At 42.5% G+C, this 19,257-nt stretch overlaps 1 protein-coding gene across 6 annotated transcripts in view; it reads right to left on the reverse strand.

Moving 5' to 3' along the window:
* RBM6 (RNA binding motif protein 6) overlaps window positions 1-19,257 on the reverse strand; it is an 87,533-nt gene that overhangs the window by 10,769 nt on the left and 57,507 nt on the right. For 5 of the 6 annotated variants that reach the window (XM_019631505.1, XM_019631480.1, XM_019631496.1 and 2 more), the window contains 7 exons: window positions 10,425-10,499; window positions 5,166-5,226; window positions 2,959-3,231; window positions 2,202-2,362; window positions 1,168-1,265; window positions 454-496; window positions 229-310 (listed from right to left, as the gene is read on the reverse strand). In XM_019631505.1, coding sequence (XP_019487050.1) covers window positions 229-310; window positions 454-496; window positions 1,168-1,265; window positions 2,202-2,362; window positions 2,959-3,231; window positions 5,166-5,226; window positions 10,425-10,490 — 784 coding nt within the window. In that variant the 5' untranslated portion in view covers window positions 10,491-10,499. Of the gene's footprint in view, window positions 1-228; window positions 311-453; window positions 497-1,167; window positions 1,266-2,201; window positions 2,363-2,958; window positions 3,232-5,165; window positions 5,227-10,424; window positions 10,500-11,451; window positions 12,709-19,257 lie in introns of those variants that run through there. The other variant, XM_019631525.1, reaches the window with a different exon arrangement.

Raw genomic sequence — 19,257 nt, forward strand, 5'->3', positions numbered from 1 at the left:
AGCCAGTAGTTAATCCCTGTCCCATGAAGCTCTCACTAGGGACTCACCAAGAGCAGCCCAAGAATGAGGCTGGCCAACCCACACAGGTGCAGGACCTGTAGGTGGCGTTCCTTCTGCATGAACATCCCTAGTCAACAGCATCTCTTGTTAACTTTGTAACCACAAAGATTTCAATGAATGAGTAGTCAAGCCAAAAAAAACAGAAGAAATAAAACAAAGGCCACTCACACTGTTGTCTTTGTCGATTTGTATCTGAAGACCAGTCTGAATTTCTGCCACCTCCCCTTCTATCTCGGAAATATTTTTTACCCTATCAAAGAAAGGCAAGTTAAAATTCTGGAACTTCTGATGGCCGTTGACCTTATTAACAGTCACCCACTGGAGAGAATTCAAGATCACTCTTTCAGTCCCTTGGGGATTTTAGGACAGCACTCCCCAACTGCTGGAGCCTACCTGATAGTAGTGCATATGGTCAGAATGGTCCCCAGAATCATTTCTGCAACAAACAATACAACACATCATGTGCCTGCTACCAGAAGTCACTTGAAAAGTGAAGAACCCTACAGACTGGCCAAGAAACTCTCTTTTCCCCATTTTGCAGGGAAAGAAACCAACACCAATTGTAAGCAGGTCTGGCGGTGCAGACTCCCAAAGGGAGGAGCAGTGGGACTTCTACAAAGACATCTGCTGGAACAAAACAGCAATTGAGTTGTCCCCACCCTCTGAAGCAGCCATTTCCCAGGGACCACTCCTGGGCCAAGATGAGTGAAGGAGTAAAGAGGAATTAGGTTTCCCAGTGCTGTGGCGGTATGAGCAAGGTCTAGGGAGTGGGAAGTCAGGACAGCACTTTCCTAGGATTCCAAGGGACAAGGCTGTATCAAGATTTTTCTGCACACCCAAGGCTGCACCATCATGTGGGACCAAAGGTACCAGGCAGTCAAGAATGATAGGACTAAAGTATCTTGTACTACTATTTAAGGAAAAAAAAAATCTAGAGTCAGAACAAGGCAAACTTCAGAAAAAGAAAACATATACACACGTATCTGAAGCAACCTACACTAGGAAGGCATCACATCTTACTACCTCCCTCTCTCCTACCAGGAATAGGGATTTCTTTCCAAAACCTTGAGTGGAAGCCATATAAGGAACCCCAGCCCTTTGCCTTACCTTCGTTTTCCAGTGGCCAGGTTCACAGCTACCATCTTCCCATCAATGCTAAATGGTGGATCAAGGTTCTGCAAGATCTTCACTACGCGAAGAGCTTCCTGAGGGAACCAAAGACACATGTGAACCCAAGAGAAAAGGCCATGTCCTCTGAAAGAGAACTGAACAAGAATTGTCCTTCTCAAAAGAAAAATTTACTAGACATTATGTTCTGGTCGTTACTGTAATAGGAAGAGCACATTGGCAAAAACAGGCAACTCTTAATAAGGGTTGATCAGAATAGTGGTGAGAGTAGACATCAGTTTCTTTTCTTTTCTTTTTTTTTTAATTGGAAAACATCTTATTTTGTTAAGTACCCCTTTTTCTGAATTACAGAGATTTAAGGTTTGCTTCAGAAGAGAAGACAGGATAATCAACTTAGACTCATGATTTTGTTTTTGGTCAGTTTCTGGTATAAATTTCAGAAATTCAAATCCCCTTCTTTTAGTCTGCAACTATCCTCGCGTCAGATCCAGTTCACAAAATCCCTTGTGATTTTTGAGCATGAAACCTAAGAAATACCAATGATTTTCATTATATCCTCATGTTACTTCCGTAGAAAAGGGCCCCACAACTAAAAATTCAAGCTGTAAGAATTTATTAAAGCAACACTCAGAGAAAAGAGAGGAAGTGTCCTGTTACCAAATATAAGACCGCCTGTGGTCGTGCAAAACAAGTTTGAGAAATCAGAAAATTCATTAAACTGTTGAAAGTTTCAGCACTCAAATTCTTCACAAGTGACTAAGTTCTCCCTTTATTTTAATTGGAGATTGTACATGCCACAAAACAAAAGTGGATCTGGAAAACCACTCAAAGTTCTAAGTTTCAAGGGCAGTCACTTCACCTGAATGAGCATGAAGCCCAAAGAAAAGAACAAGAGGGGTTGTTATGGTACTAGGTAGCACATGAGAACTCCAATGATAAAGAAGTCCTTCAGACCTTCTTGAGGTTTCTATAGCCAGCTGTCCCTAGGCTACTGCAAGGTGGGGGAAACTCACTGCGTGGGAGTCGAGGTCAATGAAGCCATAAGTGTGGCCCATGGGGCCAGTTCTGTTCTTGATAATCCGGACGTTGGCAGTGGTAAGGCGGACATAGGGCTCCAGCACTTCCACGATCACCTCAGGGGGTGTGGATCGGTAGATGCGTTTGAGCATGATTGCTGAACAAACCAAGCACAAATGGCAGGGAAGCAAGGAAAGAGAGAAAGGTTAATTTTTTAACTACTTGGAGCCTGTCTTTTTTTTTTTTACTGCAATGATTACAGAGGCTACCTGCTCTGGCAAGGCTGGTTCTATAACAAAATGCTAGTCAAATACCTATTTCTATATGGTGATGGGAGGAGAACTGACTCTGGGTGGTGAACACACAACGTGATATATAGTTGATGCATTACTGAATTGTACACTTGAAACCTATGTAATTTTACTAACCATTGTCACCCCAATAAATTTCAATTTAAAAATAAATAAATAAATAAATAAATAAATAAATAAATAAATACTTCATACTTTTCTTCACCAATACTCAGAAATCGAAAATTATGCCTCTGCTGCATTTGAATAGCAACTTGCTATTTGGAGGATGAGGGTTCCTTCCACGAGCGCAGAAAGGCCGGCAGAAAGCAGAAGCCTCAACAATCAGGCCGAGCAGTTTTACTAGGGTGTGGGAAGCAGCTAGTCCCTAGCCACAACATGAGCCATGTATGCCCCAACCATGGTGGTCCCAGTCTGTTACTTGCCTTGACAAGCCACTTACTTTTGCTTTCCTCATCCTGGCGTGTCTCCCCAGACCACGGCTCCTTCTCTCGGTCTCTTCGGAAAGGGAGCCCTTCCCTTCGAGGAGGTGGATACCTTTCTGCTTCTCTCTTCTGATGTCCCAAGCGTGGTTCTTGTCCTTCTTCCCGCTTCCTGGACTCAGGTTCCTTATCAGTGGACCTTGGGGGCTGGTTGGGTTGTTTTTCTGATGGTGCTGGTATGGATGTTTTCTGAGGCTGAGGGTAGGTTATTAATTCTTGTTTGGCCTCTGTCACTAGAGAAACAGAAACAGAAAGACTCTCCAGCAAGTTTTATCTAAAAAACACTACTGCTGTGATTCTTCCTTATCTGCCATCAAACACTGATACTGGAATGCTTTTAATAGCCTCAGACACACCAACAAAAAAATCCCGATAGACTTTAAGCAAAGCTAATGAGAAAACACATGAAACAGTTCACAGAAGAAAACTATCTGCGTATTTAAAAAATTTACCGTTAGGAGTTTTCTATCACTTCCCAAACACATAAATACAATAAATCCTTCAGGAGACTCTGGACCTGACTATTATAACCAATTTGATAAGAACAGATTTGGGAATACAATTACCAAAGATATGGCCCTTGCAAGAAGTTTGGTCAAAGCATATATCCCAGACATATATGTCTAGGAGCCTTGCTTCTTCCAGGGTTATGGTACTGAGACATATGTCTCAAACTCTGTAAGACCACAGACCCTGTCTCCTCCAGCGAAGCTAAGAGAACAGCTCTATCTGCATACAGCTCATTCATAGGAAAACAATTATAATGGGCAAATGTCCTTCAAAATATAAATGATTCAGTGCAAATCTCTCTCTAGAGGAGGATAATCTGTTCAGTTAATTAGGGGCATATTTTTGCAATAATTCATTCCTGGAGGGTTCACAGGAAGCCATGGGGCTCACAAAGAGATAGTCTATGGGAGCAATGTAGAGATTAACAGCAGCAACAGGCAACTAGTAAGCACCTATGTTATGTGTTTCCAGGTTCAAGTTGTCTCAGCCATCTTATTGGTAAGGTGCCCAAGGGTTTTATAAACCATCTACTTATCTGTTAGAACAGACTGAGAAAGAAGTCTTTCTTGAGGGAAAAAACACAATTTTGCGTAATCTGAAGTAATACAACAAGCTAAACCCCTCAGTTATTTAGTCACCTTCCCACATTTTGGTTTGGTCTCTAGAGCACACAGGGCCTTCCCCACAGATTTTCAGAACACCTGTTTCACAGCCTTCGTTAGAGAGTAGAATCTCCACTACAGGCCAAAAGCCCAGCTAAGAAACTCTTTGTAGGCATCCTACGTTCTAACCGTGGAACAGTTCAGCTGTTTAGAAGGCTACCTGGTCCTGCACTGAACTGTATTTTATGGTCATGCCCTAGCTTTCCTAAGGGATGATATCAGAAACATGGACACGACAGTCAATGCTACAGGACTGTAACAGATGCCTCTGATGGTCTCTTTAAGGTTGTCTACTTACAGGTTCTCTGGAGAAATTTAGAGTCAAGTGACTAAGAAGCCTGATAGGTTTATTCCTCTATAAAAATAACATACACCCTCAATCCTGATGATATTCTCTTGTTTATATTTTTACCGTTACTTTAACAAATGTTTTTTCTGTTGAAAATCCTGAAATGTTTATATAGAGTGTAAATGAGAAAATAATATCGATAGCAAATGATTCCCAGTAATTTCAAAGAAATGGGGGGTGGGGTGGGAGAGTCACATGGACTAATGCTATGTAGACTCTTCCCCTCCTAACATTCTTAAATGCATTCTAATCACAATACTACTGACCTCTGCTCAGCTGCCCATTTAGCCACCTCGGTCTGAGGATCCTGCAACCCATGTCTTTCCCCTGGTGGGACTGAGATCCAAAGCCATTTACTAATAGGTCACGAAGTTAAATATCACAATGCACTTTTAAGAACTTTACTGATCTGTAATAGACAAGTATGATATCGGGGATGGGAGGGGGGTTGTTACTTTGTGAGGGGTGAAACGGATAACTATTGCATTGTTCTGTACACCTGAAACTAATTAAAAAAAAAAAAAGAAGAACTTTACTGATCAATTTATATTTAGGGATGACTACTCTAAAGCCAAGGAAAGCACGAAATTTGTTTTGCTCCATGCACAAAACAAAAACCACCACCACCACCTCTACTGCCACTCACCTTCCCTTGGGCACTTGCAGAATGAACATGAGGATCTGTGTCCACCAGTGCTGGTCTTACACTGCAAGAGAAAGAATTCAATTCAACCAAAACCTTTTTTTAGAACCTTATATATATCCGACACAGTAACACCTGCTAAAAATGAAAGACATAAGCAATATCCCAGGTCATCTAAAAGCCAAGGGACTCTGATGTCCCTAAACCCATCAGAGTTTGCAGACAGCTCTGCTATGCTGCTGTTTCAGAGCTGCCTTCTAATGGGGCATCTGGACTTTGGAGCAGTCCCAAAGGCCTTTGTCCTGGATAAGAATTCCTATAGGAAATAAACTTAACCAGGAAAACTGGACTGTTAAAATGGTTTATGGATACTACTGCTCCAAAGCTATTACCACTCAGTCTGTACCCAAAATTTATGATGAACTGGTTATGAAAACCCCTTTCAGACTTGGATGGAATTAAGAATTATGAATTCCTTTCTCAAACACTGATTAAAAAAAAAGGGCAAGGAAGGAGGAGGAAGATACCATAATTTGCCATGTATAATGGGCACTTTTTGGGCCAAATTTTTGAGGGAAAATAAGAATGCACATTATACATGGCATAATTCCTTATCTATATAAATGTTTTTAATTCTTTTATTTATGCTTGTGAGTTAAAAGTGTAACTCTAGAAATCAATAATAATAATATATGTATGCAAAACAATAGCCTAGAATCAGATAATTGGTTTTGTTGAACTTTTGACAAACTTTCAACGAGGAAGAGTTCTTAACCTTCTATGATGCATAAATATCGTAAATTTGTTACCAGTACATAAAATTTCTTGTACCTTGTATATGTTCTTGTGTCTTGTAATTATTTGTTACATAAAATTTCTTGTACCATAATATATTAAAAAATAAATGCTAAAATTCCTTTATAATACAAAAAACAAGAACCTAAATGTAAACAAATAAACATTTGAATTAAAAAAATTAAAGCAAGGCAGGCCAAGTGGTGCATTGGTTAGAAGTTGGCTTGGGATGCCAGCTCTGAGCATCAGGGCCCCGGTTCAGATCCCACATGAGGGCCATTGACACTGCCCTCTACAGCTAAGATGGTGAACAACAGCTCGACCTGGAGCTGGGCTGCCGTGAGTCACCGGTGACAGTGAAGGCTGCAGCCCCTGCTGTATTGAGTTGCCATAAGCTACCGTGTGGGGCCAGCAGCCAGCGTGAGCAGCCGGCAGCCGGTGTGAGCTGCCAAGAGCCGCCATGAGTGGCCGTCCAGAGGCCGGCAACCGATCTGCCTCACCCGGGTAGAGCGCAATGATAATACCAACACAGACCAGTTAAGCAACGTCCTCCACAACTAGATTGAAGAACCAACGGACAGTAGCTTGTCTGTTCCCCTTTCCCCGATTTCCCAGCGCTGTTCCCGTCCCTCAATTCCCCAATAAAATCTTTAAAAAAAAAATTTAAAGCAAAGTTTTTTTTCCCCTGAAAGTTTGGGCCAAAAACGGGGGTGTGCATTATACACAGGAGCACATTATACATGGTGCAAAATATGGTATATAGGTCGTGCATTCTGGCAGCTATTTTGAGGATGTTAAAAGGAAAAGGAACAGGAGCTGGCCAAGTGGCTCAGTTGGTTAAGAGCGAGCTCTGAGCAACAGGGTCACCGGTTTAATTCCCACATGGGCCAGTGACATGCGCCCCAGCTGAGTTTCCGCTGAGCTGCCAACACGTGGCAGGATGGCTCAGCTGGTGAGAGCACATGTTCCTAACAAGGCTGCCAGTTCGACTCCTGCATGGGATGGTGGGCTATGCCCACCCACAACTAAGACTGAACACAGCACCTTGAGCTGAGCTGCCATGAGCTGCCTATGGGCGGCTGGATGGCGACTGGACTTGGAGCTGAGCTAGCTGCGCCCTCCACAACTAAGACTGAGGGACAACAACTTGGCTGTTCCCCTTCCCCAATAAAAAATCTTAAAAAAAAGAAAAGGAACAGCAAAGAAACACTTTGCAATGTGAATGTGGTTCTCCTTATCTGAACCTATGAACAAAAGGCAAGCATGTTGTCCAGCTCCCTAAACTCCTGCCAATGAGCTTTCAAGCGCTATGAGGGCACAGTGTTGACTGGCAGGAAATCAAAGAGCAGGACCCATGAAGAGGATGCTATTTGAGAAGCGCCTTGTAGGGTGAGTAAGAGTATGCCAGATGGAAGACAGGCAAGGGCAGTAACAGCAGCAGCAGTGGTGGCTAATGATTAAACAGCACATGTCACATTCCAGGCCTACTTCACATGTCGTCACTTACTGATCCAGACAACTATCATCTCTCCATTTTGTAGATGATGAAACTGAGACCTGGAGAGGTTAAGTAACTTGGGTAAGGTCATTATAGCTGATTATTTCATTGTTCCCTTCTCTGTAAACAGACCATACACACAGCCTGCCCATTGTCAAGTGACTGGTGCTTCCCTGTAGGGTGAGTGCACTTCCCCTCTCCACTGTCATCCTTGGCCATGTGTCTAGCTTTGGCCAATGGACTGTGAGTGCACGTGACCTACAAAGGTCTGACAAAAAAAGAAAAAACAAAACACGTCTGGCAGAAGCTTTAAGAGCCATTGCTTGTGTGAATGAGCCTCCTGTTTTTCTCCTTAGCCAGGAGTACCTGCCTCACCTCAAGACTGCTCCTTGTACCTGGGTCCCAGAATGAGAAGCAATGAAGCAGAGCTGTTAGCAATGACCCACAGCCCCTGACATATACTGTAAGTGAAGAATATGTTTGTTGTTTTAAGTCACTAGGATTTGGGGGTACTTGTTATTATAGCAGAGCTGTAAGTGGCAGAGCCAGGATCCTAACCTCAGTAGGTACAATTTAAATACCGTTAACATTCACCTGTTTTGGTGTGCGATTAAATTTCTACTGTATGTACAGTGCAGCAATCATCACAATCTAACTTTAGAACATTTTCATCATCCAAAAAAAAAACCTAGTAGGCTCATTTCCCGTTCACACCTCTAGTTCCATGAAATTGTGCAATATATGATCTTTTGTGTCTGGCATAGTTTATTCGAGGTTCATCCATGTTGTAGCATGTATCAGTACTTCATTTCTTTTTATTGCCAAATATCATTCTATTGTATGGCTAAACCACATCTTGTTTATCCATTCATCAGATGATGGACCCTTGGGATGTCTCCACTTTTTGCCTATTGTGAATAATACTGTTATGAATGTTTTTTAACACATTGAGGACAGGGCATTTACTTATTTATTTATTTTAACTGAGTCATCCTACCACCTGTTGTCAGCTCAGCAGCAGCTCAGCTTGGGCCGGGAATTGAACCGGCGACCCTGTTGCTCAGAGCTCGCACTCTTGAGCGAGCTGTTAACCAACTGAGCCACTCGGCCGGCCAAGGACGGGGCATTCAAATATATAGACGCAGGCAAAGGACTTGAATAAACATTTCTCCAAAGAAAATACACAACAGGCAACAAGCACATAAAGATGCTCACCATCACTAGTTGTTAGGGAAATGCAAATCAAAACCCCAATAACATTATTATTTCACACCTACTAGGATGGCTATTATAAAAAAATGGAAAATAACAAATGTTGGCAAAGAAGTGAAGTTGGAACCCTCATACATTGCTGGTGGGAATGTAAAATGGAGCAGCTACTGTCTGTGGAAAACAGTTTGGTGATTCCTCAGAGTTAAAACAAAAGTATCACATGACCCAACAATTTCACTCTTGGTTATATACCCAAAAGAACTGAAAACAGGTGTTCAAACAAAAGCTTGGACATGAATATCCATAGCAGTCTTATTCACAATAGCCAAGGAGTGGAAACAACCCAAGTGTCCATCAACTGATGAATGGATAAACAACATGTGGTATAGTTACATAGTATTATTCGGCCATAAAAATGAAGTACATGCTACAAGGATGAACCTTGAAAACATGCTAAGTGAAAGAAGGCAGACACAAAATTCATATACTGTATGATTCCACTTATATACAATTTCCAGAAATAGAAAGAAGGTTAGTGGTTTCCAGGAATTAAAGGAAAGGGGAATGGGGAGTGACTGTTAAATAGACGCAAGGTTTCCTTCTGGGGTGACAAAAAAGTTCTAAAATAGACAATGTTGATGGTTGTGCAACATTGTGAGTGTACTTAATGCCACTGAAGTACATGCTTTTAAAAAGTTAAGGGCCGGCCGAGTGGCGCGTTGGTTAAGAGCTGGCTTGGGACGCCAGTGGGCCCCGGTTTGGATCCCACATATGAGAGCCAGTGACACTGCCCTCTACAGCTAAGATGCTGAACAACAGCTCAACCTGGAGCTGGGCTGCCGTGAGTCGCCGGCGACAGTGAAGGCTGCAGCCCCTGCTGCAGTGGGTTGCCATGGGCTACCGTGTGTAGCCAGCAGCCGCTGTGAGCGGCCGTCCAGAAGCTGGCGACTGATCTGCCTCGCCTGGGAAGAGCGCAATGATGGTGCCAACTTGGGCCAGTGAAGCAACGTCCTCCACAACTAGACTGAAGAACAAAAGGACAGCAACTTGTCTGTTCTCCTTCCCCCAATTCCCCAATAAAAATCTTTAAAAAAAAAGTTAAAATGGTAAATTTGATGTTCTGTGTATTTCACTACAATTTTTTAAAAAGGTAAATGTTTTCCTAAATTAGCACCTTAAGGGAATAGTAAACACCATGAAATATAAGTGCTTTGATAATGATAATCACAGCTATACAAATTATATCTCACTGAGATTAATAAAATGTCAAGCTGGTTTTTACTGACTTTTATTAAAGTCTATAATACTTTTAATGAATCATGGCTCAGAAACTTTATAAATTCTTCATAATTATTTTTGAAACTAAATAGTAGCAATAAAAAATGACAAATTATATTTTCATGCTCAACTGCAATTAAACCAGACTTTTAATAAATACAGTCTAAAATCTGTTAATACACCATTCCACAAGAATATGGAGTTTAACAGAGGTAAAATGCCACAGTACCTGAAGTTTCATATCCTTGGAAACCACAAAATATCCAAGAAATATACACCTCCCACAGAACCAGCCTCTCTAAATCTACCTTTCCAAACTCTAATTCCCCTGTAATCACCCCCAGGAAAGGTAACCGGGGAGAGGTTATAAAGCAAGGGACTGTTATTCTTCAATACATGCGCAGGTAGCATTCCGGGAATCATGGAGGAGCTGTGATGCCAGGTCCCTACTTCTAAACAAAGGAATTCTTGGCACTTACCCGTTTGCAACACCAAAAATCCAGGTTTGGTACATACTCGAGGGTGACCTCTTTGTCATGGATCATTAGAGTTCCCTGTGAAGACAAAGAGAGAAGCCATCAACATCAACCCTCAGAGAAACAGAGACAGGAAGGCACAAAGAGCCTTTCCAGTCCCCAAGCTGAAACATTTTACAAAGAGTGAGCTTATTCATCAACACAAGGAAATGGCTGCTTTAAGCCCCAGGCTTGGGGCAGGATGGGAGAGCAAGCTTAAGCTTAGAAAAAGGGAGTGAGAGATGAATCAGTCTTCGGCCTTGGCTCCTGTGGGTCGGGACGCTGTCTTTGGGCAGGTTAGGCCCAGTCTACTCCTCCAGAGGTCAGGTAGTGCACTCATATGAGCCCCAGCAAGTTCCCCACCTGGCTTGGGAGCTAGCACTCTATTCAGAAGCAAACTCTTCCTTCTGCAGCACAGAGGCACGCACAGGAGCCCTCTCAGTTATCTTCTTTTCCATGGCTAACTCAAATCTCCTTGGAGAAGTAGTAAGGGCTCTTAATTTTGGTGCCTGAAAACTTTCTTTGGAATGCTGGCTGCATGGCAAAAGCACCAGGAGGAAGAGGTGCAACACCGGAGGCAGGAAGAAAGGAGGAAGGTGAAAGCTCCATGGCAGGTCACATCCTTATATCAGGAAACTGAATGGCTGGTGGTGGCAGCAGTGGTGGTGGTGGCGGTTGCGGTGGTGGCAGCATCATCACTCTGGCTTGGAGCCTACAGAGTGAGCCAGCCACGTGACCTGAGAACCAACGACTGGCAAATAAGCACTTTGGGAAAGTCTGGCACAGGAACGGGTGGGGAAAGGGGTTTAATAAGCCTGCAGTTATAGAACTCTTCTGACTGCATTTTGGACAAGTCACAAATGCTATTTCACATCAAGAAAAAGTAAGTTTTGTTTAATAAACACTAACCAGCAGATACGTGTTAAAGCAGAGGAAAAATCTCTCTGCCTACTGAGAAGGGACCCTCGCCCACACTTGTAAATGAACTAACCGAGGATGCGACTCTGGAACTAGCCCCTGCGCTGTTCCTCCTCCGCCCTCTAGGCTCCTCTGTGTCTCCTCAGACAGGGCTCTGAGTTATACAAGGCATTTCTTTGCAATTGGACCTCAGTTTCTTGCTTGAATCCATACATCTGTCAAATAATGCTTTACCTCTCTGCTTTTCACACCAAAAGAGTCAAGAGAAATACACAGAATAAAATTATTGTCTTGTCAAAAACCAAAGGGAAACTGCCTGCCTACCTAGCTCCTAGAATCTGGTTTCTGAGAAATTGTTTCCTGGCTCGTTCTCAAGGTCAGAGGACGATAATAAAAATTTGCTAACATTTATTAAGTGCTTACTCAGAGCCAGAAACTGTTAAGCATGTTACTGTATTTCATCCCCTAAATGATTATCATCTCCACTTTACAGACGAGGAAACATGTCAGAGAAGCCAGGTCACCCAGCTGGTGCAAGGCAGAGCCAGATTCACATCTGGGACCATTGAGTAGGCACTCCTGCCGCATCCAACTCCTGCTCAGTATTAGGGGGAGGAGCCAATCCAGAAAGAGAAGAGCTCTGCAGGCAGGGAGGGTCAGGGGAAGAACATCGTAGCAAGCTCTACCCTCCAGGTGGTATCCTGCTACCCAGAGGCAGTAGATCACATCATTTAAAAATATAGGACTCTGGGCATATTCCCTAAATTTGAATCCTGCCTCCACTCCATGACCTTCAGCAAGGTCCTTAACTTCTTTGCACTTCAGTATCCTCATCTGTTAAGTAGGGATGACAGAACCTACTTCATAAGGTGGTTATGACGATTCAGTAAATTAACACATACAAGAGCTTGGCATGTAATACAGTGAAGGCTCAGTAAATGTATTTCTAGCCTTAAGTGCCAGACGAGGACCGGCTCCAGTAGGCGAGACTAGACAGGGTCAACAGTCATTCACTTCATCCCACTTGTTTGTCATGTAGTAATATTTCACAGTTCATTTCAACCTACTGAAAGATCATGCTTTCAAAGGGAACGGTCACTGTGCTCAGAACCTGCAGCTTTACGAGAGCACTTGAGTGTTAGGTGTCAATTGCTGGGCCAAATCTCAGTGGCTAGGCTAAAGCTTGCTGACCTTTTATTATCAGTACCAAGTCCAGTACTTGGTACAGAAAAGGAACTTAGTAAGTGCTTGTGAACCAAAGACTGAATGGATCCAGCCATCCCTGAAGACTGGCATGCTTGCACAATGTGACTCTGGAAGGGGTACTGCTGTCATAGAGTACATCGGAGGTGGTGTGATAAAAAAATACGGTGAATGCTGCTACCAAGTGCCATTCAATGGAAAGGCAGGGATCTTCAATACAGGAAGCGGCGCATCGAACCTTAGTAACAGTGTGTGACAAGTTTCAACTTGTCCGGTGCAGTCAGCTGGGTGTGGGCAACGGTTGAGAGAAGGTGTGTTTTAAAGTGTGATGTAAATCATGGATCACAAACAACGCGTTAACATGAAATGAGCAAACGGTTTCATCCTCCATCATGACAATACTCTGTGTCACACATCGCTTCTGGTACAGCAATTTCTGTCAAATAAAAACATTACAGTGTGTCTTTCTGCGACTTCTGCCTCTTCCCCAAAGTCAAAATGACCATGGAAGGTAAACGTTTTGAATTGATTCAGGACATCAAGGCAGCCACGACAGCACAACTGAAGGCACTCACGGAAGAGGACTTCCAGAACTGCTTCAGAAAGTGGCAAGAATGAAGGGAAAAGTATGTTTGAAGCAAGGGGGACTATTCTGAGAGGGATTAATGGCAATGTGTCTTTTACTGTAATAAAATTTTTAAAATTTAAGCATTTACCATAATTTTTTATCACACCTCGTAAACCCAGCCCGTAATAATGTGTGGGTTGACATTTGAACAATGAACAGTGCCACCAAGGCACTACTGTGACACAGTCAATTGCAAACTCTGATTTCACCACTTGGAGGCATCAGCAGACTCAGGAATTGTGAAGGCAAGGTGCACTTGATACTTCTCAAGTAACAAATCCGCAGTTCCAGGAGCTGTGGGTGACTTTCTGTTGAGGTAGGGAAATCTGCCAGACGTACCCACCGGCATATCAACTTGAGAAGATTACCTTTACCTCATGTATTACAAAGACAATGATTTCTTATTCCTCAGAGTCCCTTACACTAAGGCGGCCCTTTCTTTCCGACCTGCACACGGCTAGACAGAAGGCTGCCAGAGACCACTGCTAAAGAATATGAAATGGTTTTAACATCACTATTGAATAAGAATAAACAGCACAGAAACAACCTGAATGAGAACAACCAGGTTCATCTATGACTTTATTCCCCAGCAGCTACCATGCCCAGGCATCCCACACATGGGCATGACATACAGTACACCCTCCCTATCCCAGCAATGCCCTTTCTTCAGATTTCACAGAGCAGAGATCTGCCAGTGTCTCCTAGGGAAGCGACCTGTGCGGAGCTGGATTAATAAATGGGTAGGATGATTTCATCACTTTTTGGTTGTCCACTTTTGTCTATCATCTACCATCTTCACACATTACAATTTTAATTCACCATTTGAATCATTGAGTCATTTATTAAGTTATTAAAGTAAAGGTACCATGAAGACCACAAGTCTGATTAACCAGGTCTGGCTCCTAGAGAGGCACTGTATATTTCAAAGTAAAACCAAAGATACCTCCTTTCTCAGTAGTGTTGGATTAGGTTTAAATCAGATGAAAACCTGCTAAAATCCTCTCAAGCCCAAAGCCCTCACATGACAGTCACATACAGGTGTTCCTAAGTACATCTTTCAAGGGGTCTTAATGTGAAGCTGCAAAAAGCTAGAGACAATTGCCCTCGTGTACAGCAAAGCAAGTCCTTCCTCTTCCCCTGAGACACTAGAGGAGCATACTCTAGGTTTGAGGGCTGAGGGCTGCTGAACTCAACTAGCACGTTTCCATTTCCCTTTCTCAGCAGCTGCTCTTGGAGACTTCATAGTTCCATTTTGTGACTGTCAGTCAACCTGTGAGAAGGACTTTGGTCAGAAAGTTGACACTCTACACTATGCTCCAACTGCCTCATCACTAAGCCCAAAGATTCTTAAGGTGCTGGGCAGGTACAGAGAAAGTGAGCAGAACATTTCTGGCCAGGAGCTTTGCCTCTGTTGAAGATCACCAACACAAGCACAGTCACAGGTAAACTCGGTACTGAGACTACAGCTGCTGTGTGACGTAACAGATCATCTCATTAAAGCATGGAGAAAGAGAGGCAGACAGAATCAAAAGGTGAGAAAAGTATGTGAGTCTCGTGCACACAACTCTCACTGAAAAATCAGCAATCCCTCTTCACAGGTCTGTGCTTCTTCCAAACACAGTATGGGAGAATCAGGCTACTGGTGGCTGAGAACCGGTACTGTTTATCAGAGATAGTATTGTTTATCCACAAAGCAATTACAGTGTACAAAGGCATTCTTCACAAATGTCGTCTCACTCAATCCTCACCAGTAGGGCATATACAAAACCTATTTCCACATGGGAAAGTGTGGCTGAGATACATGGAGCAGCCTAGCAACGATTACAGAGCTAGTTAGCAACATACAGGGGACTAAAAGTCAGGTTTCCTTTCCACCATATTGCTTATTTTGTTTTTAAACTTCCAGGGAGTCAGACAACTCAAAATACTTGCGACACCAAAGTGGTGGCTTCTGATAAAAAGATGTACAAGGTCAAGTCTAAAGAAGTTCACAAAGCAATGGACCCATAGAGAGTTTAAAGACCACCATAAAGACCCTGCTTCTTGATAGTGTTGCCAATCTCCCAAACTGGCCTGCTCAAGGTGGTCTTTATGGTGGTCTCTCTAAAAAGAGCACCTACAATTACTTTAGGTGCTGTACCAAAGACAAAGAGGGCTGCTAGTAAGTAGCTACTACCAGGAGTTTCAATAAGCATGACAATCAAATGGACCTGCAGGGAAAAAAAAGCAAGAGGAACAAAACAACAGGTTTAAAACAGATGTGTGTCATTCCTCTTAGTATCAGGGTAGTTTTTATATAAATCATTTGCAAAGCAACCAAGCTCATTCTTTCTGGTACAAGGATATGTTATAGCTCAAATGTTTTGTAAAATTCAGTATTCCCAAAGGCCAAATAAAAAATGAAACAGAAAGAGGAAAGGAGGAGAGACAGGAATGGAGGGAGTACAGGCCAAAAATCCTGAAGGGAGAACACAGGATGCTTGGTGACTCTGTGGCTCTGTCCACTGACCTCCAATCCCTCTAAGCAGCCAGGACATAAGGCCCTGATAGAATCTACACTGGAAACAGAATCCTACTTCAGGGTCCAATTTAAGGTTGATGGGCAAGAAGACACTGCCTTCTTGACTACTACTTATCCTTGAGATACCTTTTCTTGTCCAGGTGAAAGCACAAAAGCACAACAAAAACGTTTTCTAAAATCCTCCTTAATAACATTTTTCACTATCTGACCAGTTTATCTGTCATTTCCTAAGAGGACACAGCCAGCCTCTTGCTAAAACCTTATTTGTGTTCTTGGAAGCAATATGGCTGGCCTGTTTCACTGAGCCCCACCCACCAGGCTCAGAGTTGGCCAAAGTCAGGGTGTCAAGATGAACTCTGTTCCAGGAACACAGTGCACTCTAGACCAGGCACTGACACACAGTGACTCGATTATTTCAAAGGCATCTGGCGCCGAAAGTATATTCCACCCACTCCACCACCGCTCCCTGCTAGTCTTTGTGTATTTTAAAGTAAGATCCCAGTTCCTCCAGAAAATGTTTCTTGCCATTATAAAAGAATATCAATGATCTGCAGTTCTGAGAGGTAATTTCATTAACTTAGGTACAGGAAGACTTTGGAAGACAGACTTGTCTACCCAAGGATCCACAGGACTCTCCCACTCTAAGAGTCACTTCAGTAAAAAACAAAGAGGTAAAATATACACACACACATAAATAAGTGAGAGACAAATAAGTGAATAACCAAAACAGCCCAGTCTTTTCTCTCCTTTGAGAAGATGAGGCTCTACCAGACGGATTGAGACTGCCAGGCGGGTAAGCATTCAGCAAATCCCTTCACCACAAACATCTCACTATAAAGAAACAACTGACAAGCTCCAGATATTAGTACTTAGAATAACTGAACACCTGTGAACCACTAAAACGCAAATACTTTTGAAACTTCCAGTTCGTTATAACTTTGCATGTTTCAGAGCAATATTTCATCCAATGTGTATAAGGACCTCAGTCTAGTTAAGATTTCCCTTGTTAATCAAATATGTATTTCCCAACAAAGATACGATCGAATTCTTAGTGGAAGTAGAAGATTATGCTTGAACATATCTTATTGATAATCCTCAGGATTCCCTTCAGAGTTCAGGTGTCTATAACCTTCATTTTATTTCATTTTTTTCATTTCTCAGTTGGTATCAATCACATCGTAATGAAATCAAAGTGCTCCTAAAGTAGAGCAGATGCAGAAACAAGATACTGCTTGTTCTTTCCTAACGATTTTCTCAGTTAACCTTAAAATAATTGTGGGGTATGCAGGGCAGAGGTTTTTATACCAGAGGAAAGAGGGGCACCCTTCCATTGCAATTTGGACCACTTTCCCCACGTAGTTGAATGGCAGCGCTATTAACACTCGTTCATATTCTGAGATGATTCTTGTTCTAGCTCCCTGGCTCTTTTCTTCTGGAAACAGTGGCACCTGAATTCCACACACGCGCATGCTCTCTAAATCGAGTCCCTGTAGGGGAAGGGAGTTTCTAACATCAGTGTGGAAAATGTAAAGCTTCTGATTTTGCTGTATTTACTGAATAACAGAAGCAAACCATTTCTCTCTCATTTCTTTTTCTTACAGAGCTGATGGTGGGAGGTGGCAGGGACAGCTAAGAGAGTAGATAAGGCCCACAAGTCCTCACATACTGCCTCGGCCACACTGCTGAGCCCACCACAAAGGCTGCTTGCTGTTCCCCAGGTAACCCCCGCCCCCAAAAGAACTAACAGCTATTCTCTGGGCCTCACCATTGGAAAGCGATTTCTCCTGGCTCTTTATCTATGACCTCCCACCCAAGAACCTTAGCTCTCTTAAGACTGTCTCTGTTAGGCTCCCTGGCTTCAATGTCCTTCCTTGCCCAGACACTTCAGAGAACCCTGCTGACATACTCTCTACAGAAACAGTGCCCTGAAAAGATAAATAAAATAGAGAACTGCTAGACTTCTGAACTCCACTGGTTCAACCACCATTTAGAGAGGTAACCACCCACCATTCTTTTCTTCTTAGGCAAAAAACTATAGATTCAATGCCACTTTGTACTCATTAGAGAGAAATAAATAAACTCATTTAAGCCTCTATTATTTTTAGTGTTCTGTCACTCACAACCAAATCTAATCCTAATTGATATAGATGCTTTTGAAAATTATTGGTGATAGGCAGAGGTAGGTACTTTGCTCAAAAGACACAGACTATGAAATAAAGAGAAGGCTGCAGAATAAACTAGTTAAGTAGAAGAAGAGGTATAAAAAATGACAATGAACTTCGAGGGGTAAAAAGTATAACTACTGCACTGTATTGTACAGCTGAAACTAATTCTAAAAAATGTGCATTTCATAATAAAAAAAATGACAATGAAAAACTTCATTTTTTGTTGTTCCAGTCCTGTATCGCTAACGGTTACCTAAAGGTCCTGCTGTCACCTCACACTCAACACATCCAAAACAATCATCTTCATCACTTCCTTCCAAATGCCTTCCCTTTTCACCTGCTTTATTTCTGTTCATGGTACTACCATTCTTCTAACCCGAGTGGCCTTTGAATCTGTCCCCTCTTTTGCCTCTCTGTTCAACATCCAGTGTTACCAAACCCTAGAGATTCTTCAAACTCTTTCACGCCTGACTTTTTCCTTTCACATCTGCTTCCTGCCCCTAATGGAAGCCATTATCTCCTCACATCTCAATGACTGCTCTAGACCCTAAGGGACCTTTCCCCCTGTAGTTTCTCCCCTCTAGTCAAATCTATATACTACCAAAGAAGAGTTTCCCTACAGTGTCATTTTAATTTGTCACATTCTTGTGGCTCCCCCACATCCTCTAATTAAAGACTAAATGCAAGGCCCTTGACAACCTACCTTGCACTTTCCAAGTTATTCCTCTCATTACTTCTGGAGATGAGGACAAGAATCAGACGGGGCTTTGGAAGCTAAAACAAGATGTGGCTATCTCTGTCAGAACAGAAATAGCATATTACTATTTGCTATTGCAGATTACAAGGTAGAAACATATTAGAAGTAGCAGAATCTGGCAAGTCGAGAGGTTGCTCAGGCTGGGAGGACTAGAGCTTTTTACATTACGCGGAAACATACAAGATTCCTAAGGGCTAATGAAGACGGAACACAGCGTCAGAAACCACTTTATTCAACATTTATTAATCTAGTTAACAAGTTTAGTACATCATATGTTGCCAGGTACAGCTCTAAACCATTTGGGTAGTGAAGGAAAAAAAAGTGAAAAGAAAAGGAACAGTCCCTGTTCTCATGGACCTTTCAATCTAGAGATGTCTAATCGTATCTGGTGACACTGCTTTAATGTACGTAGATCTTTGCTAGTCATTTCCTAGGCACTTTGTCTGGTTTAGCTATTTATTCCATATTTCTCAGGGCCTCAGTACTATCTTGAAACTACTTAAGCAAATGTCTGACAATGGAGAGCCCCCTTCATCCCAATCACTCAGAAGAGCCATGAGAAACATTTTCCCAGGCAAGAGGCCCAAACTAATGTTCCCTGACCT

Source organism: Hipposideros armiger, unplaced genomic scaffold, assembly GCF_001890085.2.
Source record: "Hipposideros armiger isolate ML-2016 unplaced genomic scaffold, ASM189008v1 scaffold_18, whole genome shotgun sequence".
Taxonomy (NCBI): Eukaryota; Metazoa; Chordata; class Mammalia; order Chiroptera; family Hipposideridae; genus Hipposideros; species Hipposideros armiger.